Genomic DNA, 18,006 nt, shown 5'->3' with positions numbered 1-18,006 from the left:
GGCTTTCTTTAAAGTCTCTGAACACTCAGCATCTTCAATGAAGAAACCTCAATACACTTTAAACCATCAATAAACCTGAGAACATTCTGTGAAACAGCTATTGGGGTGGAACAACTAGTAGAGTGAGGGATACAACCGGTCTTATAGTGCAATGCAAGGAAATATCTGGGTAAAAAGGACACCACTGACCACAAGAATCATGAATGACATTGGCACCCATGCAAATTTTCCCACACAGCAGTGATTTGAATTGGCATGCAATAAATTATTGTCCTTTGCCATATTAATTTGGCACCGGACCCCAAGTGGGTTTGCCATTGCTGAGCTTGATGAAGAGTGAGCTGTTTGAACAAGTTCTTGCAGTGCTGGGTTGCTGTGGCCCAATCAATCATTTTTTCAGCATATCCTTCATTTGCCAGGGAATGTCACTTGCTACCAAAATGCGTATTCCGAGAAGCAAATTACACATGTAGTGTGGTAGATGGATTTATAAAATGTGGTTTAATAACAGAAAACTCATGTTGCAGTGTAACCAACATAGAAAGAAAAGCTCTGGTGGAAGGTGCATGGTCTCATTTCTCCAAATATATTAGGCATTAGCCAGTCATAATGAGGGGTCTCTGCTCTGTGACTTCCTTTTGGGTTTTGGAGGTTCAAAACACCACTGTTTTTTGGCTGAAAGCCAAACATTTTTACTCAGAAATACTAACACACTGCCTGACATTTTAGACAGATCTGTGGTTTAAATTTTTTGCCATTCCTCTCTAGGATCTTCCCTTGGCTGCAGCTCCCATCATGCTTCCTGATCTTCGATATTGAAAAGGAGCATAGTCTGTGGCCCTACTGAATCATGAGGATTACAGGACATTCTTGTTAAGAGTCTGGGACATCAAGAAGAATGACATAATGAAGCAACTACATTATCATCCCAAGAATGACCCTGATGTGATTTTCAAACTCAAAGATTTAGGGCATGAAGTTATCTTTTTCAAAAAAATTAATAATTCATTTCCCCCCCCAAACAAATGTCGTCATTCCTAAATTCCTTCATGCTGCTTAAGTTGTCAGCTTAAAGTGAGCAGTGCATCCTTTCTTCCCTCCAGCCACTTGAGGAGAGATAGCACTCTTGTCTCCCGTCTTTCCAGGTTTACATGCAGTGATTAGCACAATGTGAATGAAAGCCTCATTCTGAGGGGCTGGCAAGCTCTAGTACAACTCAGGGTGTCTGCTAGGAAGCAGGGCATTTTGGGGTAGGCATAATTCCTGAAAGAAACTATATATCCCAATTCTTGGGTGTATCCTGCCTCTTTCAGCCAGAGTTAAGCCTCAGAGAAACTCCCATCTCTCTTGGAGGATTTTCCTCCCCAAAACCTATTCCCAGAGGACTTGATCCAGATGTAAGCACAGACAAAGTAGAACAAACCCTTTCAGTTGGCTGGCTGCATCCTCATCCTCCTGGAAATGTCTCGTCATGCCACAGTTCTCCAGTGCCATCCTCTCCAGCAGCTTGTAGTCCACATCATTGCCAATGCCGATAGTGAAGAGGCAGAATTTATCACGGATGGCTTCCTTGGTGTTGCTGAGGATTTTGGATGACTGCGTTTCCCCAACAGTGGGCCTCCCATCCGTGAGGAAGATGATCAGAGAGACGCTTCTGGCATCAATGTCGTTCTGAGCGATGTAATCGTTTAGCAGCTTTGCACCAGTCTGGACAGCACCGTTAATATTAGTCCCTGTAGAGGTACCAAAATGGTTAGCTCATCTCCCCTTCTAGGGGTGCTGCAGATAGCTCCCCTAAGCTCCTTTCGGTACAATGACAGCATCTCTATTTACCAGGATGTTCCTTTTCTTTGGATGAGGTTGTGCTAGCCCTTCAACTCAGTTCAGCTCTGTTACTCTGTATGAGTTTGGGGAAGATGTTTATATTCATATAAACTGAATTATGAATTGCAGTTAATTATGTGAAATTGTTGTATCCTTGAATGTCTTGATGTACAATAATCAGCCATGGCAAGCAGAGCCATGGCCCCTACCATGTCCTGCCTGAACGTAAAAAACAGTAAGGCTTAATTATGGGACTTTCACAAAGGATATCTGAACTGGGAAAACAAGTTCTGCCCAGTTTGTCTGAAGGGTGCAGGATCTGGAGAGAGAAAAAAAACCCTTCAAATGGGAAAACAAGTGGTTGGGTTTGCTCTTCAAACCCCAGGGGCTGACAAAGTTTAAACAGGGAAGAGAAATGGCTTTGTTGGCTGAGAAGAGTTTTCACAAAACAACTGGCTAACAAAGAATGGAGCTGCCTGAAATGGGGAGAGAGGAAGAAAAGAGAAAACAGATGAATGAATGGATGGACTTCAGAATAACAGCCATGAATAAGAGAAGAGGATTTGAGCTGGCTGTATGTTCAGAAAAAGAAAGCAGGAAAAAGAGTACAGGTATCTCCCTGCTCTATATATTTCTTGTGCTAGTCAAAGTATAGAGTGATTGGTTGTGGAACCTTTGCAAGATCCATATGTCTGGGTTAAACACCACCCTCAGAAAAAGAAGTGGATGAAATGAGTTAAGAATCAAACACACTGGCCTATTGGGTGTCCAGAAAGGGAGATCTAGGGAGGTTATCAGCAAGGATGTTCTAGCAGGTCTGATGATTGATTGTGCATTAGGGTGTACACCTACAATGTTAGTGTGCACAGCTCCAGTGACTGCAGCAAGACAAAGAACAGGAAAGGGCCTAAAACTTGCGAAAAGTCCCCAAAATCCAGACTGTGTTTTTGCAAAATGGGTCTGAACCAAAATCTTGGATCTAAATATCCTAATACTCTCACAGTCCCCATCCAGATCCAAAATTTCAGAAAGAATTATTTTCCCAGAAGTTAAAGAAAACCACTCCCTGTGGCAGATACTGTCCTTTCAAACCCAGACACATCACAGAGTTACCAAGCACTGAAGATTGCCTTTCCACATGCACAAATATTTTGCAACAATAAACTCCCACTTTCTCAGTGCGCAGGTTTGACATAGCAGGGTAAGCACAGCACATGCTTTGTGTGTGTGGTCTGTGAGCCAGTGCCCATTCACATTTACAGGAAGATACCCAAGCAACATCTCCTTTATAAGGAAAATGCACAGAATTAGCCAAAACTAAGCTAGCCCTGGTCTGCACTGGAAAATCACTGCATCTCCCTGTTGAACCTCAAAGTTAATCAGTTCCTTTTGCTTTTGTTCTTTGTCAGGTTTAGTATAGGCAAACTCAGCTGGTTCCTGCACAGCTCTCTTCCGGCACTTCTGCAGCAAAAAAGGTTTGTACCTCTGCAACTAGTCCCACCATTGGTAATTGTTCAGCTGGGCAGCTCCCCTGACTACTTCCTAAACTCTTCCCCTCGCAATACAAACAGTACAGCCAACCATCCTGTTTGCTGCATTTTTCCATGAGAACGTTTCCTTTGCTAGGAGTGGTCTCTGCTCAGGGGAAGCTGTAGGGAAGCCCTGTCCAGCTTTCTGCCAGATGTCATTGCTAGCATGGGGAAGGATTGGCGTAGGTCATTTTGCAGCTCTCTTTGCTTACCTTGTGAGTACTTAGCCAGAATGGGCATTGCTGCCCAAATGTGTTTAATTATAAACCTTGCTATACTTTTTTAAGCTAGTGTCCACAGCCTTATAGATCACCACTGAATCAAATTCAAAATCATGCTTGTGCTCTGCCACTGTCCTGGTGTCTCCTCCTCTCCCCTCCCATCAATAAGGCACAAGCAAAAGGGACAAGAAATTCTTAAATGTTGTTCTGGCTGCTCCATAACGGTAATTAGAAGGTGGAGACAAGGAGGAGCTAGTACTAGGTGAGGAACCAGCTCTTCAAGAGGGCAACCACACAGCCCACGCTGGCTAGGTCAGCCCTGGAGTTTACAACCCAGACAAAGCCCTGGGCCTGCTTTTAGCTTTTCAGAAACCACACAAGTACTGGTCCTGTGTGTCCTCCTCTAGGATACAGGTTTTTTTTCCTGTATCCTCAAGAAATGACTTTGGGAACTTTCCCATTCCAAATGTCCCACATGATGAGTGGGAAAATGGGCATGGCTTCACTTTAACAACTACATCAGGTTATATGACTTGTTTTGGGGGCACCTCCCTGCCATGTAAACTGGTGCAGGGCACATATCCTTCTGCACATAACCCAGCGTAGGAATAGCGAAGGGACCCTTGTCCCATGAGCCAAGTCCTAATGCTTTTCTATTGTTGCAAGCTACTAGACCACATTACACAGCTACACATTAGGTATAGCTAATTGGATAGCAAAATCGATCCCATTCATATTCCTGGATCCTACCTCCAGTAGGTGACATGTTATGAATGTACTTTTTGGCATCTCTTATATTATTTGGAGTAACTGGCACTAGCCGGTCCTGTTGCCAGACCTTTATTCGGTTGGAAAAGCCAATGATATTGAAGTGGTCCTCAGGCCTTAGGTCCTGGAGAATTGTGAAGAGAGCTTCTTTGGTCTAGAAAGAGAAGAGAAAAGAGACCAGTAGGTGCAACTGTCACTGCTTTAGCAGGTGAGAATTAAATTCTTAAGATGTTTACTGATCTTAAAGATATTTCTACACTGACAGTTTGGCTCATGAAGACAGTTGGGATGTCCTTTCCTGTCTCAAGGTCTGATCACTGTTGTGCCAGGTACTGTGCAAATATATGACAAAAGAACAACTCTTGCCCATAAGATCTTGCAAAGCTGGGAGAGACCTGCCTGGATCTAAGTGAACTTAAAAGTCATGCATAATATTTAAAATAAAAGTTCCCAGTGCCTGTGAGAACCATGCCCTGGAATGAGGATTACTGAATAATGTTGAGTAATATCAAAAGTCTCACAGAGTTCTTCTAAAACACTCTACGCTTGCAGTAAGCTGGAAGTGGCATATCGTTATAAAGGTCACTTATAAGTTGCAATAGCTCTAAAGATGTCAAGGATACACATAATGTTCATAATTGGCATACTGATTTGTGTATAAGTACTCCAATTAATGGTTCAGACAATTAACAAATGTATAAACTAAGGTATTCAAATGAATAAGATATGAAAAGAAGCCTCGAAGCCTCACAGATTCTACCTGCTAGTCAGTTTGGTCTCAGGCATACTGTTTTTCCAGCAATATGCCAACATTTTATTGCTCTCTGTTCATCATCCAAAGCAAATATAGGCAACCAGAGCGAGGAAAGCTGGTATTAAGCTGAGTTTATAGCTAGTGAGGTCCCTGGGTGATGGTAAAGACAGACCATGGAGAGTAAGCCAACAGGAAGAGTGCAGATGTGTCCTGTTATCCCCAGTGTGACCAACTTTGTTTTAACAACCATACAGCTGTGTTTGCATGGATTCAAACTTCAGCTAAAAAGACCAACTGAGAGAAGATGCCCAAAAGCAGCCCCTCTCTGTGCAAACATACCCCATGTTTGGATGCAAAACACATGAGAGGAGCATGAGGCAATATCATGTCATGAGGTGTACCAAACAAACCTCCAAGAAGATGAATGCCTGCCCAAACATGAAGGTTGCCTCCTCAGTCTAAGAGTCATTAAGAAGCTTGCTAAGACAAATTAAATAGCAGTTATTCCAAGAAGAAAGGAAGGGAAGTTTTTAATGCTCTCCTATCTCCTCTCTTACAATAGCTTTTGCATGGTAAAGATGCATCTGATAATACATGACATCATCCCTCAGAAGGACATGCACTCATAGTCTGATTTTATAAATGTGAAAACTGAGGCACAGACCACCTGAGTAATGAGATCAAGGCCACAGATTGAAATCTTTCCAAAAGTTTTCAGCTGTCTATCCACTAGGCCAAACTGTGTGCACAGAAGGGCAAAGCAGCCCTTCTCCATACAGTGGAGAAAAGGACTCTTGGATTTGTTCCATGATAACAAGAGTGGTTCGCGCAGTTGCCCCTCAAAAATCAGACATAAGTAAGGGGAAAGTGGAAATGGGGAAGCTTCTGTCCATGATGAGTGTGATCAGGCCTTCCTCCCAGCCACTGGTGAGGGAAATTTTGGCAGGATGTTAGAGTGAGAAACAGTGAGACCACAGCATTTCTCATGTACCGACCTCCCAGTGTAGGCAAGAGAGAAAAACAGAGAGAGGCCTAGAAGCTAGTTTGGAGGGAAACTCCCCAAATCTTCTTGTCTATATTATAGCTCTGATTATAATTAACATCATTTGATATTTTCCATTACAAAATCCTCTTTTCAGATGCTTGCAGTTCTGTCAAACTGCATTTTTCTCAGAGGGATTTATTTGGCTCAAGCAGCTCTGTTGTTTCTGAGAACAAGGCAAGAGGAAAAATAATCATGTTTTGGTCTTCTCGCTGAAAGACTGCATCTCACCTCCAGTGTGCCCAGAAATTTCTTTTGACATTTTTGCCTGTGTTCAGCCAAAAGAAAAGGAAAAGAAAAGGAAAAACAATGCAGAACAGCAGTGTATTTGTATGTACACAGCATCCAAGGTAAAATTGCTGAACAGGTCAGGAGGGAATTGAAGCAGACTTTCCTTGAAAACACAGTACTCCCCCACACCCTCAGACAGGGGCTTACTAGGGGACTGGGACTGTCTGCCTCTCTCCTTCTTTCATTCTCTCTTTCCTTTTCCATCTCCCATTTGGTCACAGTTGAGTCGTTTCCATGGAGTCTGAGTCAAAGTTTTTCCCTGTGAAAACATTCTGAAATATTTTAATGCACGTGCAAAGGCAACCCAAATCCTGGCATCTCTAATTAACACAAGCTTGTCTCTGCAACTTTAAAGACCTTTGCATTTGTGTGATATATATATCTATATATATATACAAACAAACACATATATGTGTGCATGTATACATGGTTTGGTTCCAAAGTGAGCAAAATATGAGGGAGTCAGCTTACTTGGCCAAAGGGTTCTGTTCTCCCGTAGCTTTTACCTCATCCCCAGTAAAAATGAACTATGTGATTCAATTTTCCCAACTCAGTCATCAGAAAGCTAGGTATTTCATCCAATCCCTCACCAGGAGGGGGGAGACACCTCCAGAAAGTCATTCATCCCATCCATTTTAGATAGGTTTTAGGATGGGCTGAGTCACCATCTAGAAGTGCATCTGTCCAAGAGGCTGAGTGAGTAGCTCAGCTATAGCAAAGGTAGGACTCACCTCAAGGCTTATGCCAAGACTGACCACCACAGTGCTTACTGAAGCTAACAGGAGCTGAACTGGCTCTCCAACTCTCTCAAGGTGCTCTGAATTTCCTGGCTTATTCTGTGTGATTCCCTGTCTCCTCCAGCCCTTATGGACCTCCTAGTTTATCCTAAAGGCTGCAGTCCTTATGGAGTGGCAATATATGCTTCACTGCCAATATCCCTCACCCATAAATGGGCTGCAAGAGAGACCTGACTTCCCTCTGGAGGGTTGGATATGATTCAGGAGTTGGCAGCTTTAAATAAGGGGAACATCTCCGTAAAAGTACACTGCTGAAATCCTTATATACGCTGCTATAACTGAGTGCTCTCCAGGCCCAGTCCTTTCCTCCAGTCTCCCTGGTCCTCAGGCGAGGATTTGCAGAGCTCTTTGTGCTGGGAGTGCCTCGCAGCAGCTTTGCTTAGGACACATCAACAGGTTTCTCCATTCTGGCCTTGTAAGGCCACAGCTGGAATTTCTCATGGCTCTGAAGAGCCAAGGATGGAGGCTGCAGTGGGATTCCCAAGCTGCTCTGCTGAGGACGGTGTCTTTGCACTTCCAATCCTGCCAGGCCTTAGTGAGTCATTACACTGAAATGCAAGTCATTACACTGAAACCCATGCCAAAGGCTCTCTCGTGCAAGGCAGAAAATTAACCATTTTTTTCCCTGGCAAGTTTCAGATCATTTCCCAACAGCTGTGTAGATGACACTGATTCCCAAACAGTTGTGTAGATGACACTGATCTCATTTTGGGGTTAGGCAGAGCACAGATCTAACCCTTTAGCACTGACAAAGCACAGTTTAAGTGTCCAGCACTCTTGTGCCAGTGCTGTAAGCAAAGCAAGAAAGACTGTTCCTCTCCCTACACGTCTGCCTGGGTAGATGCTTGCTTGTGTGGAGGGAGGAGCAGGGATTAAAGGAGGGGGTGGCAGGAGTTAGCAATACAGAACAGCCTAGAAAAAATCAATTTTTGCCGGTTTGGTATGGCTTGTAGCTGTTACAGAGAAGTTTTAAGTGAGGATTTAAAAGAGGATAAGTTGATGGAAGATTCCCCTGTTTCCTCTAAATTAGCATGGGAGAAAATGAGCTGAGATGTGGAGGAGACTGGATCGCCATTCTGGTGCATTTGTGTTGAGAAACCGTGATTGTGAATGACAGCTGTCAGCACAGCTGGAACCCTAGGACTTGAAACAGGCACCTCCAGGGCTGTAAAACATCACTCCCCAAATGTGGAGCAGAAGGACGATGGTCTACAGCTGGGGAAGGATGAGGTGACAGTGATTGCCAGGGGAATCAGAAGTTATGTCTGTGCTTCAGAAACAGTGGGAAGCTGAACATGGACTTAACACTGTCTAAATAAACAATTTACAAGTAGTGCCTTCTTGGGCCTACAAGGTCAGACACAAGCCAGCTCCCAGCCACCAACCTGGTCCAAGCTGCCACTGCCACAGTCATACCTGTACCTTCAAGACAACTGCTACTCATCTGTTCCCTTCTTGCTGAGACCAGTCTAGGCTGGACAATGCCCAGAACAGCACAGAAAGGGAGAACTCCCTCAGCTACACTCGGTTCAGCTGTCACTTGTCACTTTTGCACCTGGTCCTTGGAGCTAGCGCTGACAGACCCTCTTTAGCTTAAGCACTGTTGGAACAAAGCATGGAAGGAGACACACTCTTATGGGCCAGCTGAGAGCCTTTAGCCCTTCTTTGGGTTAAAGATCTGCCTCAGGGACAGCTGGAATGATGTCAGACCATCTGGGCACCTTTTAGGAGGGATCTGAGCCCCGGTGACATTTCCGCCACAGTCTCTTGGTTGTTTGAGGAGCAGGGTGAGGGCAAAGCCTGACTATCCTAAAAGCTGTGCAGTTCAAAGGGAGACAATGCGTGGTTGTTAGATGCCCTGGCATTGCCAGACACTGACTCTGCTATGAAACAGGAGTGGAGTTCAAGCATTTCATTATAATGCATGTTCCAGGCCCACGTATTCATGCTTTCCACTGATTTGGAGCACTCGTAAGAGCTCCATCTTAGACCCGCATCCTCTGCGCAAGCCTCATGCCAGCCCGTGAAATCAAAAGACTATCAGTCCATGCTGAATCCAATTCTGTATGAACAACTGGTCTCTGCATCACTGCAGTGTAACCTCAGCCCCCTCTTCAAAATAGTTTCCAGACGTAGAGGGAGGTCTCCTAGCACTCACCCTGCCAGTGCCTCTGAGATCACTTGGCAATATTCAACCTCACCCTGCACGCCCTAACACAGCTGGCATCTGCACTCGCAACGGCTGGACGGGGAGACATCGACACCAGTGACAGCCCCTTTCCAGGTTCAGCCAGCACCAGAGAACCATGTGAGCTTGAGATCAGTGAGTCTAAAGAGCATGGCTAGCAATGAGACCTACTCTTTCAGTAAAGCACTAACAGCAGGACACAAAGTTTTTAGAGAGCAGTACCATCAGCTGAGAGAGCTGCAAAAGAACAATCTGACTCTGGGCTGATGGCTGGAATGGAGGACATGAGACCATCGACAACCATCTACTGAAGGACAGAATGATGCTCTAACTAGAAGACAACATTTCAGCTGCATACAGAGTCCTGACAGTAGTACGCCATGATTGACTCACGGGACAACTATCTATCACTGTTACCTCTGGGGCTTACCTGCCTATTACTTCAGGATCTGAATGTACCATAGCCTTTAAGCTGTTCTTCCAGATCTCCTGTGAGTGTCCATATTTGACAAGAAGGGAGCTAAGGCACAAGATGTAAGTTCAAAGGGAATTATGAACCCACATCTCTGTCCAGTAACTTGTCTGACAGTGCAAAAGCACAGAGAAAGGGCTCAGAAATCAGACCTCCTACAGTGATAAGGAGAAAAGTACAAGTAAACATGTTGTTTGGCAAAACGCTGCAAGAAAGCACAGGGAGAAAAAAAATAGATGATTAGCAGAGGGATTTTTTTTTCCCCAATATCTTCCATGTTTTTGTTCATAGCTATCCCTTTCCATGGGCAACTAATGAAAAGTTCCAGATCTGACTTTGCAAAAACAGCAATATCTGGTCAATTCTGCCTGTATTTTGTTAGAGGGATTAACACTGAGAGTTCAGGAAAGGCTGACATCAAAGTTGCACATAGAACAGTTCTACCGAGGCCAGACAAGGTATTGCAAATTAAGGATCCAGTTTGCGATCCCAACAGCCAAGGAAAAGGCAAGTGTGAGCACTACTACCTTTTTTCAGGAAGGAGCTGACATACAGAGAGATCAAAGGTTTGGGTAATGTCATTTCTGCTGAGGTTTGAAGCCACATCTTGTGAGTTTTATTTTCCTCTACGTCCCCGTTTCCTTTCTGTCCACATAATGCAGATCATGTGCCAGTTCTTAACACGGACTTTTGAACCAAAAATGGTCTTTAACTCAGAATCATATCCTTGGATTTTTTGCTGTCTTCCATCCCCCTCTTAGGAGAAGACAATCTGCCCTTTTTTCCTTTGGAGGCAGCATTGTGCAGTTCATGGACTGCAGCTCACCCCTCCTTGTCAATGTATCTTTGTGCTTTCCTGCTGGCAGACACGGATCACATAACCAAGGAAAACTCCTTCGCAAGTTCGGACAACAAGCATTTTGTTTTACACTGACACTGGCCTGTGAAGGAAGAGTTTGGTTGTGGAGATCTGGACAATAAAGAACTGTCTCCAGTACATGGTCCAGTCTCCCCCCAAACATCATGGATCCCTTGCTAATATACTGAACATTTCTGACTCACTACATGGCCTTAGAAAAAGTTGCTTGGTAGCTTCCCTGTCTGCAAAAGAAGTTCTCCAGGATTTAGAACTGTTTCTTTTGCCTATTCTGCCACAGAATTTCTGCTTACCACTGAGTAACCTGCTTACCACTTAGCTCCACATCTGCTGAGGGTATTTAACCACTGGATTTCTATTCTGTGGGAGCAAAGCACTTAAACTATCATCAAGGATACGGACAAGCTATCAATTGGTGGTAACTCACTTATCTAGCACTCAGCAGTGTGGTGAGGTTAAATACATGAAAAACTGCAAGATGATCTGATTTCTCAGGAATTGGGGTTTCGTGTGTCCAGAAGGCAGACCAGCTGTTAAATCTTTGCAATCTCACTAGACTGGTGAAAGGATTAATAAATGTCTGTACAAAGATTTAAAGAGGCAAGCTCTACTATCAGCACCAAGCATCATTACTTCAAGCCCTTATCAACAGTACAGAACAGATTACATTTGGAACAGTAAATGTCCCTGTAAAATTAGCTGAAGGGAGAAGCGTAAAGGCTGCCCCACAGTATTACAGTGCCATACTGAAATAATCCCACTGGAAACAATGCAGCTAACTGGGCAGGAGGCCAGACTGACACAGCGGTGTATGAAGGCCACATTCTTATCTGTGCTAAGCTCATTTCAAGAGGGATCACACCCCATACCATGCCAGACAGACATTCAAACCCGCCGGTCAGCATGACAAACAATTTCCATGGAGCTAAGAGCAAAAAGGTCCATGCCAAGACAAAAGTGCCCCATGCCCTCGATGCAGAGCTTGATGTCTCTCTTTGCCCTCAGAAGATGGAGTTAGTCCCAGTGCTTGAAATCTATTCCAAGAACTTGAGACTGTCGTTCCCTGCCCCCCGTCACCCAGCTCAGCTGTCTTCACAGTGCTGGGAAGCGTTCACGTGCCCAAGACGACGCTGTCCACAGCACAGACTCGGGATTTCAGCAGCAATTAGCTGCTACATTAGGCAGTGGGAACTGGGTTGGGGCATGGGCTGTTATGCTTTTCCTGTCGATTAGCCTGATGATTTTCATGCTGATCCTTTTTCATGCGGCCACTCTCTCGCAGTGGGTGGCTCAGCAATCGGCAACCTGCCGGGTTTGGAACTTTCTAGCTCCTTTTCAGAACATCCTGCGTGTGTGTGTGTAACCCGCTGAGAGAGGATGCACTGTTCCTTCACAGAAGGGAGATGTTACTTCTCCACAGAGAGATATGATATTTCTCCATGGAGAGATGGTGTCTTTCCTATTCAGGGAGGAGGTGTTATTTCTCCACAGAGGAAAGGCATGCATTATATCTCAATGAAAAGAAGTGCTGTACTTCCATGGAGGTGGAGTGTCTGTTATCCCTCTGCAGAGCACGTGACTCTGTTGCCACCTCCTCTCATAGTCCTGGCCCTTTTCCTTGAATTGTGACACCTCTTACTTTTAGATGTGGACTTCCCCACTTTGGCCCCCAGTGAGCGAGGGAGGGATGGTGATGGTGGTTGTCTGGAGCAAAGTCCCAGCACTTTTGCTCAGGGCTAGCACTGGGCGATAGAAAAGCACTAAAAAGTTATTTAAAAAATTTTTGCCTGTTTTCCCACCTGAGAGTCTGCCACAGGGCCCTCACAGTCCTCCAATGTCAGCCCCCACTTGCCATTTCCCACACTTCTGAGTAACCCTCAACATCTCCAGCTCCAGGATCCCCACTTCCTTTCCTACCACCTGCACACCTCTGCCTCCAGCCCTTCCCCTGCCCACCTAGGCAGTGACCTACTGCCTCAGACAGGATCACAGGCCAAATCTTTGTCCAAAACTCTGCAGAGATGAAAATAGAGCAGACGCTTTGACACAGTCAGATCACTCTGGTAGGGTTAACTACCCAAGCTAAAGCTCTTTCCTTATGACACAGAACATATTATATATCTCCTTAAGGGACCTCAAATTACATCATGTGTACCTGAAAGTCAGAACCTCCCTGTGAATGCTTTTAAGGCCTTCACACAGCAACAGCGTGGAAGATCTTGCTGCAGCAGACCTGCACACAAGGTCCCAACCAGTCACTTCTGAGCTCTCATTGCTCTTCACAATCAGAGACAGACTGTCCTAGTTGAGTAATGCCTGTACCAAGCACCCAGTAATAGGGTGAAGGGGGATTTTCTTGGAAATAGCAGTGTTGTTGCAAGCAGTGTTAGAGTAATAGCTTAGACCTTGGCAAAGGTCAGGTGTTCTTTAGACTTGGGGGATCTAGTACAGCCATAAGCTCAGCCATGAGCTTACCAGCTAAACAGACAAGACAGGGACTTTGCAAGGAAACAAGCACAGACAAAGAAAATAACCTGCCTAAGTTCACATAGCAGATCCTATATTTTCCTGTGATTTCCATATTCCTATCTAGTAAGAGGACTGAGATAACACTGCTGTCCTGTATTTCCTAGTAGGAGGAAGCTGCATCAATGTATTCTGTGCTGTGGACACTGCATACAGTTTCTCTGTGCTCACCCAGATTCTTGCTTTCTACCAGAAAAGGAAAAGTCGACACATCTCTCCTATTCACAGCAGCTTTAAAATCACTAAAGGCTGTAATTAGGATTAGCATTTTTTTTCCAGGCTTCCCTGGCAGTTTAAGGTAGTTTTCCTGGACAGCAGCCATTATTTGGACTAGCAGTCAACAGGCCTGCAGCCACCTCTCTGGCAACCAACAGAAGTAAGTGGAGTTTGGAGTGGGAACATCAAGTGTTCAGGTGTTAGTCTGCTCTCCCCAGCATAAAATTACTCAGAGGCATTCTGTGTGCTGGGGCACAGAGGTGTAGGGATATGTACACATAAGGCAGTCAGGCTTTGAGGAGGGCTCAGACAGAGTGGGTCATGGATCAGGGGTACCAACATTGTCCCTTGAAGGGATGCAGGCAGATAAGCTGAGGTATTCAAAAAGATGCAGCAAGTCCCAGCTGCAGCCGAGTTCCTCCTAGGACAATTAACCTCAAAGAAAATTACAGTCTGGCACACCACTCTTGACAAGTTGCCAGGCTGTGGTGTAGTCAACTGTGTAACTGAGTGTGTGGGCATTTGTTGCTTGTGGAAAAGGTAAGGTGAAATGAATCTGCGGCTGAAACAACTACATTTTACCTCATGTCTGCAAAACACCTGCAAATCCTCTTGTGGACACGTCCATAACTTGGAACGTGCCTGCTTTATAAAAGTGGAACTGCAAGCTGATAAAGGTCCTTTTTCATCTCGTCTAGTGAAACTGGTGATAACCATGGTAATCTGATAAACACATACCTTATAAAGGAGCCACATCCAGAACTATTATCGTCTCCATCATTTTTACAGGTGTCAGTGTACCATGTCAGTTAGACCCTGCCTGTACTCCATTTCACATCTGCTCTAAATGTTTTTGGTCCTTTTCCTGATTATGGCTCTGCTGGATGTTGTGTCAATAGAAACTGTCTGTGTTTCTGTGGCAAAGCCATAAAATCGTGATTTGACTTAGTAACAGAGATACTGGCACGCTCATCCTCGCTGTTGTCTGTGACCCAACTTAGCTCAGGAGACTCAGTTTTGCAGCACAATGCTTTTACAGATGGATCTGCAGATCCAGTTATAATAGCTGGGCAGAGCTTTCTATTCAGTTTTCATCCCAAGGGAGGTGAGCCCATAACTGGCCCCTCTTTCTCCTAGTTATGCTAATGTAAAACAGTTATATCCCCCTACCTCTGAAACAAAAAGTATTGGTACCATAAAAATCAGCAGATCAGACTGCTCAAAGGGCAAACCATTTTATTTCCCAGTATAATTTGCAGATATGACCTGTTCCCCAAGCTCTCTGGCTCCTGTTAAAAGCAACTATTCCACACAGAGCTTACTGTCACTTTGCAAACGAAGGAACAAAACTCTTGAGAACAGAAACAGTACTTTCCTTGCCAGCAGAACAGCAGCAATGACCTGCAAAGCCTTGAATACATGAAGGATTTTTATCATCATACTCAAGAGTTTTCTTTTCTTTAGCTTAATCTCCCTGTCAGTGCTAGAAGGTGACTGTCACAAAGGCCCAGATCCCCAGTGGAGGTGGACTGGCACAACACAGCTGAATCTGCTAGATATTACCTGAGTTCAAAGGCTGTTAGAACCACAAGAGGAATGTGCACCTGGGCCAGTCTTCCCCATGGAGTTAATATATATCAGTGATGTGAAGGGAATGTCTCAGGGATTTGACATAAGCTGATCAACCAGTCCCACTATATGTGCTTCCAATTGGGTCTGTACATCTTGTTGCTACAAAGACTGACATATATTAGAAAGAGAGAGGGATGGCACAAACAGATAAAAATTTATGTAGGAAAAGGAAACCTTTGAGGAAGAAAGAAAGAAAGGACTCACAACTAGAGTGTGGGAACTGCAGTATGCATGAAATTCTGACCCCATTTGAGTCAATTTGCCATTAACTTCATGAATGTGGATGGAGAAAGTGTTTACAAAATCTTCTCAGTGAAGGGCACACCACTGATGTCTCTCATCCTGTCTCTCATCCTCCTACAACCCTAAAAACCGTCCTTTGCCATAGTTACTGCAGCTGACCTGGAAGAGCACTCTTTACAAGTGCTGAGTGTATTTTTAGCTGATCTTGCATGTGACTCAGTAGAGAGAAATGAGGAAAGGCAGTCCCATGGGAATTCCCAGCTCTCTACACACTACCACAGATCACCACAGCTGCAGGAGTTGGAGATGAAAGAAGAAGAGGAGGCATTTCCTCTGCTCAGTTCTATCCTGCCACCAGGGGACGTGTCTGTAATTTAATAAACATCTTAACAACAACAACAATTGGGTAAAAAGGCCACAGAACAAACACATCATGGCTGTAACTGATCACACTTTCTTTAGTATAGCAAAACAGGCATATTATTCAGCTGGCCCTAGATGTTGACCTTTCCTTGACTAATCTGGGGGTGGGAGGGGTTATGATTTAAGTCATAGTTCAAGGAAGTTCGATTTTCTGGAGCAGCTGAAATGAGAGGATGATATGTGCTTCACACACACAGCAATTCTCTATAATACACCAGTGGTTCTCCGTTAAAAGAGGATGTCTGAGATAACAGGCAAAAGGTTGAGTATACCTAGCTCATGACTGCTGCAAAGGCTGTTCTAACAGAGGATTATAGATGCAAGCCATCGAGTCTTGATCACTAGCCCGATTCTCATTTCTGAAACTGTTCTTGCTTGCTTCTTCCATAAAGATCTGGGTAAAACTGAAGAATCAAGAGAACATAGGACCTTGCATAGACAAAGGCTCTGGCTAGACATTTCTCTTGCTTCAGTCTCAAGAGGCATCTATCTGTGCCTAATCAGCCTGAGATTTGTGCGGGTTTAGCAGTAGGAGCTGGCTAGGCTATGAAGTAGATCCTCAAGGGTTAATCCCTGGGTATGTTGTTTCTATAGGAAAAAGAAACACTAATGCTCTCAGGAGGAGAAAAAAAGTCTTCATAGCACAAGGTTAATCTGCTGACCCAAGGCACTAGTTGGGCAGTTCACACCATCGCTAAGCTCTTCAAAGCCCTAATCTTCCTAGTTCAGCACTGTATTGCTGACTGTCTGCTTTCAGCATGCAGGGCTGGATGCAACTGTTTATTCTGCGAGGTGTAGCAGACATTTTTCAGCAGAAGGGTGTCAGAAAGGCAAGAGCAAGGCTCTGTCCACAGGAATTTGTAATGACTCAAATGCATCTTCATTCAAAATCTGTCTAAACACAGTAGTAAGTATCTGTTTAACAGCTCTCTGCTTGCTACTCCAGTCACAGGAGGAGGTAATTAGGAGTCATAAAAGTCACACTCCCTTTTAGCTCACAGTGGAGATAATTGGATTTAATAGAGGCCACAGTTTCTAAATGAAGATATATGATCACCACTGAGACCATATGGTAAAGATTTTAGCAGAAAGGTAGAGGCACATATACCAAGGATATCCTTGGTGAAAGACACAGAACTGTCGGTGAATGACCAGTGTAGGTGTTTGTGAAGGACATTTAGGCCAGTGTTGGTGGCCAAGAAAAAAAAAGACTCTCAGATGACCACATTGTTTTCAGAAATATCACCATGTTCTAGACAGGTGACCAAGCAATCTGAGTGGACTAATTACAGCTCCTTCACTGGCCAAGATATAAGGCCAAGCCATCGGCCTTACATCATTCTTACAGGGTTACACTGTGACATGATCCATACATGCTGAAATTTCCCCATACTGGTATCTTAGCCTATGTGGAAAGTGCCACTGTCATTAGCTTGGCCATGATAAGAATGCAGAAGGTAAAGATGTGGGCCATATGGCAGACAAGCCAATGAACTTCTCCATATCTCATACACGTGGGGCTAGACTTCAAATGGAAGGAAACCGTACTGACTCTACTGGGGCTTTTGTCCTTTTCTGCACAGATATGTAAGTTGGAAACTGGACTTTCCACTCCAGTGTGAGTGCAGACCTGACACATATCTGTCAAATTATTCAGAACAGAAACCAAATGTTGACTGATAATACTGTGCTGAGAAGAAGAGTATGTTCCTCTGGGCACTGTGCCCTTCCAAGACAACTACTCGGCTCCTGGACTGGAGCTGGTTTCCATCTATCCAGCTCAGAAAACTGGAGAAGCAAAAATGCTGATGCCTGAACTCCTTCATGTCAGAGCTTAGTCTTAAGCACTGATGAGGTGTCCTTCAGCTTGGTATGTGGGTTTATGTCAAGAATTGTGCCCTAGAAAAATGTCTGAGATTTGTGGTGAAAGAATGAGATTCTCAATTAGCATAAACTGATCTTCCTTTCAACAGCCTGATACAATGGTCCTCTGAAAGCACTTTGCTGGGAATTCTTCCTAGTTTGCATCCCTTCAAACTGCCCACAACAGAACTGCCCAGCGCATTCCTACCTGCAGCATCCTAGCTCAGTTTTGACAGCACATACCTATTCTTCTGTCACAGAGTGAGAGTCCTCTGCACTTCTTGTTTCAATCCCATTCTCATTAACATGATAATTTCTTTCTCATGGCAGGTGGAACACC

At 44.4% G+C, this 18,006-nt stretch overlaps 1 protein-coding gene across 1 annotated transcript in view; it reads right to left on the bottom strand.

The window, feature by feature from the left end:
* ITIH5 (inter-alpha-trypsin inhibitor heavy chain 5) overlaps positions 1–18,006 on the bottom strand; it is a 50,635-nt gene that overhangs the window by 9,785 nt on the left and 22,844 nt on the right. Inside the window, exons 8-9 of the mRNA XM_067317437.1 lie at positions 4,325–4,496; positions 1,424–1,733 (exon numbers count right to left, since the gene is read on the bottom strand). Of these exons, the coding sequence (XP_067173538.1) occupies positions 1,424–1,733; positions 4,325–4,496 (482 nt within the window). The remainder of the gene's footprint in view (positions 1–1,423; positions 1,734–4,324; positions 4,497–18,006) is intronic.

This window comes from Apteryx mantelli, chromosome 1 (assembly GCF_036417845.1).
Source record: "Apteryx mantelli isolate bAptMan1 chromosome 1, bAptMan1.hap1, whole genome shotgun sequence".
NCBI lineage: Eukaryota > Metazoa > Chordata > Aves > Apterygiformes > Apterygidae > Apteryx > Apteryx mantelli.
The sequence above is the reverse complement of the archived record's forward strand: the minus strand, read 5'-3'. Positions and strand labels throughout refer to the sequence as shown.